At 34.0% G+C, this 6509-nt stretch overlaps 1 protein-coding gene across 1 annotated transcript; it reads right to left on the reverse strand.

Moving 5' to 3' along the window:
- Window positions 1-309: 309 nt before the first annotated feature.
- On the reverse strand, window positions 310-6068 carry LOC112101124 (WAT1-related protein At5g40240-like). The gene is made up of 7 exons (XM_024191439.1): window positions 5810-6068; window positions 5640-5708; window positions 5412-5525; window positions 4735-4987; window positions 4483-4641; window positions 4224-4375; window positions 310-595 (listed from the first exon to the last, which is right to left on the reverse strand). The coding sequence occupies exons 1-7, from the start codon at window positions 5998-6000 to the stop codon at window positions 418-420; spliced, it is 1116 nt and encodes a 371-aa protein (XP_024047207.1). The 5' UTR covers window positions 6001-6068; the 3' UTR covers window positions 310-417.
- Between the last annotated feature and the right edge of the window lie 441 nt (window positions 6069-6509).

Genomic DNA, 6509 nt, shown 5'->3' on the forward strand with positions numbered 1-6509 from the left:
ATACACGTAGATGCGCTTTCCTTTAAAAAAGAAAATTTTGTGATTTTAGTTTATGCTCCAATGAGTTCGTAAATCAACGCTATCTGTCAAAAAAAAAAAAATCATCGTTATAACCAAATTCACTTCTCCCAAATTTCTCCAACTTGCATCTTCGCTTCTCCATTAAATTTTTAGTACCAATTTCAATTAATTAAAAATTATTTTGCATGTGTCTTTACTTCATGCCTCACATAAAACTTAGATTCAACTGTAATTTGATTGTTTTCTGGTAGAAAATGCTGATTAATTCTTTATACAATTTAGCTCCACAATTTTAAATATACATTCTTCTGCCCTTAATTAACATAATCAAGGGATTTCATCAGACATTAATTTCACACCAATATGACTCTGCATTTCCTTAATTGCTACCATCTGCTACCATTTATAATCTGTGTCTTCAACTTTAACACTTTGCAACAAAGGGGTCGTATTATCAGATGAAGCTCTCACTCCCAGGCTAGCGAAGCCAGAGTCATCGTTTGCCACTTCTTCATTAGCCTTCCCCCATAATACAGCATAAAATCCTACGCATATTACTACTGCTCCAATGACACTGCAACATTAGGAACACAAAAGACAAATTAATTAATCATTGCTAAAACAAATTAATTATAAACAGATCAATTAAGCAAGTAATAATCAAAAGGTTATGAAATCGATGAGTGAAATAAGGCCACAGCTAAAATGAAATTGGAAGAAAATGCAAAATAAACACACAAGAGGATACCTACGTCTAAGGACGAAGATAGAAGAAAAATATTTTACTAATGAAATAAAGATTACAAATATTGTAATATTTTGGCTCACTATCCAGAATTCCAATACACCCAATCTCTCAAATTACTAAAACAAGAGCTTAAAGCTATAACACTCTCAACCACTTAATTTCTCTGTAAAGAAGAGAAAAGGAATTGAAGAAAAATGGGAATACCGAGAGGGGAAATGAAGCATTCTATTTATAGGTTTCATTTCCTCTTTTTTCTAATTAAAATAATATATTTTTATTATTTTATTATTTTTTCTTCCACTGCCTTTGATATCTTTCTTCTTCTTTCTTCTTTTTTTCTTTCCAAAATTTTGGCATGGAATAAAAAATTGTGGCTTTCAAAATGGGTTGGCTTCTAAAATTTGTCAACTTTAACATTTTCTCACTTGGAGATTTGATTGAAAACCAATCAATCTCCACATCACCTTTTCTGCTACGCCATTATCATGTTACTTTACGTCTCTACTAGGCCACAAGAGGATCTACTCCATGCAAATTTGTCAATATTAATAGGCTTGGTCATAACATCCGCTAGGTTCTCATTTGTATAGATTTTCTGTAAATCTACATTTCAGAGACAATTCACGATGGCATTCACTCTTTAACAGAATGAAGTGGCAGAGTAGATGAACAGAACTCTTACAGAAAAAAATAAGAGTTATGTTAAGGACTACGGGTCTACCCAACTAATTATGGGCATAAGCGGCCAAAACTACCTATTATATAGTAAATCGGTCGCCATCAACAGCAATTGAGTTGAAGACACCAATGAAAATATGGAATGGAAAGCCAACTGATTACTTATACCTACATGCATTTAGATGTCTTCTGTATGTGATGTACAATGCCCAAGAAAGAACAATGTTAGATAAAAAATCTAGAAAATGCATCTTCTTAGGATAAACTGATGGAGTGAAGTCGTTTGTTGGGCCCCACGACCCACAAAATAATCATCGACAGAGATTTTATCTTTATAGAAGATCAATTGTAAAGGAGATATGAAGATGATAGCACTGTAAAAGAAAAGTCAGAGACTGTACCAGTATATGTGAAAAATAATCTGGAAAAAGAAGATTTAGATTCTTCTGAAGCAGCACCAGAGCACGAAGAACAATAATCAGTCGAGTTCAAGGTGAGAGACGACTGCTAGTGTGACACTCGGATTATGTTACAGAGATCAATGTTGCATACTATTTTCTAACAGAGGATGAATAGCCATCAAATTTCCATGAAATTTTAAACAACTCAGATGTTGCTTTGTGGATGACAGTAATGCAGGAAAAAATTGAAGCCCTACACAAGAATAAGACATGAGAACTTGTACCACTACTACGAGGAAAGAAAGCCATTGGAAACAAATGGGTCTACAAGATCAAACGCGATGGCAATGACCAAGTGGAGCAGTATCGTGAAAGATTAGTGGTGAAAGGATATGCTCAGAAAGAAGGTATTGACTTCAACGAGATATCTTATCCGGTGGTTTGACTCACAACAGTCAAAGTAGTCTTGGCAACGTGTAGTACATTTGACCTACATCTAGAATAATTAGATGTGAAAACTACATTTTTTTCATAGAGAACTTGAAGAAAAAATTTATATACTATAACCAGAAGGTTTTGCTCCAAAGGGTAAAGAGAACTTGAATTGCAGGTTGAACAAATCTCTATATGGTTTCAAACATGCGCTAATGTGTTGCTATAAGAGATTTGATTCATTCATTATAAATCTTGAATACAATAGATTCAGTTCAGATCATTGTGCATATTACAACAGGTTTGAGGATAATGATTTCATCATTCTGTTGTTGTATGTGGATGATATGTTGGTAGTAAGTCCCAACAAAGATCGAGTCCAAGAGTTAAAGACACAATTGGCTAGGGAGTTTGAAATGAAGGACTTGTGACCAACAAACAAGATTCTAGGAATGCAAATTTATCGAGACAGAAATAATAGGAAAATTTGACTTTCTCAGAAGAACTACTTAAATAAAATCTTGCAATGCTTCAACATGTAAGATTGTAAGTCAATTTTTACCCCACTTCCTGTTAATTTCAAGTTATCCTCAAGTATGTGTCCTAACAATAAAGCAGAAAAAAAAGGAGATGACTCGAGTATGGTATTCATCAGCGATGTGAAGTTTAATGTTTGCTTGATATGTACAAGACTAGACATTGCACAAACAGTAGGAGCAGTCAGTCTATACATGGCGAATCCTGGTGGAGAACATTGAAAAGTTGTAAAGAGGATCCTGAGATACATCAGAGGAACCTTAGATGTTGCATTATGTTACGGAGGATTAGAGTTTATTGTCAGGTGCTATGTGGATTTAGATTTTGCATAAGACTTTGATAAAAGGAAATCCACTATTGGCTATGTGTTTACACTTGCAAAATGAGTTGTAAGCTGGGTTTCAAAACTGCAGACCGTTGTGGCTCTATCTACAACAAAAGCAGAACACATGGCAGCTACCCAAGCTTGTAAGGAAGCTATTTAGATACAAAGGTTATTGGAGGAGCTCGGGTACAGACAAGAGAAAATTTCTGTGTTTTGTGACAGTCAAAGTGTCTTGCACATTATGAGGATTCTAGCATTTCATTCCAATACAAAGCACATAAGAGTTCAGTACCTCTTCGTTTGAGAAGTAATGGAAGACGGAAGTGTGGATTTACAGAAAATGCATACGAATGAGAATCTAGTGGATGTTATGACAAAGTCTGTTAATAATGACAAGTTTGCATGGAGTAGATCCTCTTGTGGCCTAACAAAGACGTAAAACAACATGATAATGGCGAACTAGAAAGGCGATATGGAAATTGATTGGTTCTCAATCAAATCTCCAAGTGGAAGAATGTCAAAGTTAGCAAATTCTAGAAGCCAACCCATTTTGAAAGCCACAATTTTTTATTCCATGCCGAAATTTTGGAAAGAAGAAAAAAAGAAAGAAAAAGAAAGAAGAAGAAGAAAGAAATCAAAGGTGGTGGAAGAAAAAATAAAGTAATAATAATAATACATTATTTTAATTAGAAAAAGAGAGGAAATGAAGCCTATAAATAGAAGGCTTCATTTCCCCCTCTTGATATTCCCATTTTTCTTCAGTTCCTTTTCTCTTGTTTACAGAGAAATTAAGTGGTTGAGAGTGTTATAGATTTAAGCTCTTGTTTTAGTGATTTGAGAGATTGAGTGTATTGAGATTTTGAGTAGTGAGCCAAAATATAAAAATATTTGTAATTCTCATTTCACTAGTAATTTCTTTTTGTCTTTGCCCTTGGACATATGCTAAAAAGCGAACCACGTAATTTTTTGATGTCCTCTTGGGTACTTATTTTTCATTTTCTTCTAATTTATTTTAGTTGTGACCCTGCTTCACCCATCGATTTCATAACACAAAAGCGAGTTGATTAATTAAATTAATTACCTCCCGAGATGGAGTGTATCACCAAGGAATATGATACCCGTAATTGCTGCAATGACAACTGATAATGGCTTGAAAATTGCTATGTACACAGGACCCTTCAGGCGTAATCCCCACGTATGAATAATTGTATTAAAGGACGGTCCAAGAAATGCCTGAAAAGCAAATAACTAGAATTAATCTCAGCTTACACATTTTCATCATTTGCAACCTTTTTTTTTTGTTCACATTTTTTCCGCAATCTAATCTATTTTCTTCTTACCGAGTATACAATTGAAACCAATGCTACATCAGGTTTGAGTCTCCATAAACTCAAATCCGGTTCCGCAAACAAACATAGGGGTACTGCAATTACGGCGGCGAACAAGTTGTAGAGGAAGGCTACTAGTAGCTCTGCTGGATATATATTGATAATTTGTGTCTGTTAAAAATGTCATAGAATTAAACTTTATAATTAATCACTGGAAGATTATGGTTAATTTTTGGCTGCATTGCAGGGTTTAATTTTTCATACCAGGAGAATGGACCAGATTGAAAGAAGGAAGCATTGAGCTGCGAGCAAAAAGCCGCCAGTGACCCAATTTGATACTGATGGTGAGCCCATAAGCCAATGAAGTGAGTTTGTTGAATGAGTTGAAGAAGGTGAAGTACCGAGAAAAATTGTTGGTCCCTTATAAAGAACCACCACTAATGCACCTGATATTGATACCATCGTCCCAATGATTTTAGCCTGAGTGCTTAAAGTCCTTAAAGCCAGCTTTTCCATCCTTTTGGAGTCATGAAATAAAAATATGCATCCCCCATGATGGCCAACGATTAAAGTACATATATTAAATGAAACAGATGCTATATTATTAGCCGGTGCTTAATTGGTAAGACCAAAATTTACAATCGGCCAAAGGATATGAGCCCCAAAGTGAGCTAAAAAATAATAATAATAATAATTAAAAAAAAGATTTGTGGCTTGACCCAAAAAATTGAGCGGGTAGATAAAGAATTTGCGCATAAAGGAAATCGAACTTGAAAGTTGAAACCTTTTCACTGATAACAAAGTATTTGATTGAAAAACTTAAATAAATAAGTATTTAAGACACGTGGAAGAAATTATTAAAGTAATTTCAGTTAGCTCACGAATTTCTTTAACCAAGACAGTAGTGAAGTGAAAAAAGAGAAAAGGAATTATTGAAGAACCTGAAAAGAATGGCAAGTGTGAAGGTAAAAGCAGGAGTAAGATTGCTGATTGCTGAAGAAAGAGTTGGAGAGCTACATGCTATTCCAGTATAGCCGAATATCTGAGACAAAACCCTGTTTCAATTTAATTCCGAAAAATCAGCACTAGCATGCTGTTGATTTATAATCAAAATATAAAAGAAGAATAATCAAATTACAATCAGTCTTTTATTTGAAAAAAAAAATTACCCAATAAAGGAAAGGAGGATGATTCTTGAGAGGATAGAGAACTTGAATGATGGAACCACTGTTGTTGTGCTGCATATATATATTAGACATACTTATCAACACAATTATTCAATATGATGAACAAATTAATTAATAAATAGAAGAGAGGGTGAATAAAGAGAGACTTGTACTTGCGAAAGATAAGGGGCAAAGGGAGGAGGGCAAGAGTTGCAAGAGGATAAGAGTAGGCAACAAAGACATAGTAGCTCAGCCCTTTGGAAGCAGCTGCCTTGAATAGAGTATTTAAGCCAACTGTGGTGCACTCCACGGCAACCGTGGCTGATAACAACAACGCTTCCCTGAAAAATTTCCTCCTCTCCATTTCTTGTTCTTGATGTTAGAATTTTATATTTCTGTTTTTTCAGCTTGGTGGGTCGCTCTGGTCTCTAATCTCTTCTCCATCCTCCAATAATAAAAAATGAATTAATGTCCTGTCTCCTTCTTGTGTATCAAAATATCTAACAAACCTTTTGTTAGTGCTGCACCATCATCTAGAAAGTGACATATTCCTTATTTCGTGCTCGAAACGAAAATTTCTCTGACCTTCACACTTCGGGCGAAGATAGCTGCTTCCATAGGGCATAATATCTACAAAATTCGAATATAACGTTTACATCTTAGCCGATGTGTCATTCTTCAATAAAAAATATAAAATTTAAAAAAATTTTAAAAGTATGAGAGGAATAAATTTAAAATTATATTTTGAGAGTTAATTTTATATTTATTATGATTTTATATATATTCTCATATATATTATAAAAATTATAAATTATTTTTATTCAATTAGAAAATAAAATTAAGAAATTTAAAGAGATTAACATTAATACCAAT

The sequence above is a fragment of the Citrus clementina genome, unplaced genomic scaffold, assembly GCF_000493195.1.
Source record: "Citrus clementina cultivar Clemenules unplaced genomic scaffold, Citrus_clementina_v1.0 scaffold_2, whole genome shotgun sequence".
Classification (NCBI taxonomy): domain Eukaryota; kingdom Viridiplantae; phylum Streptophyta; class Magnoliopsida; order Sapindales; family Rutaceae; genus Citrus; species Citrus x clementina.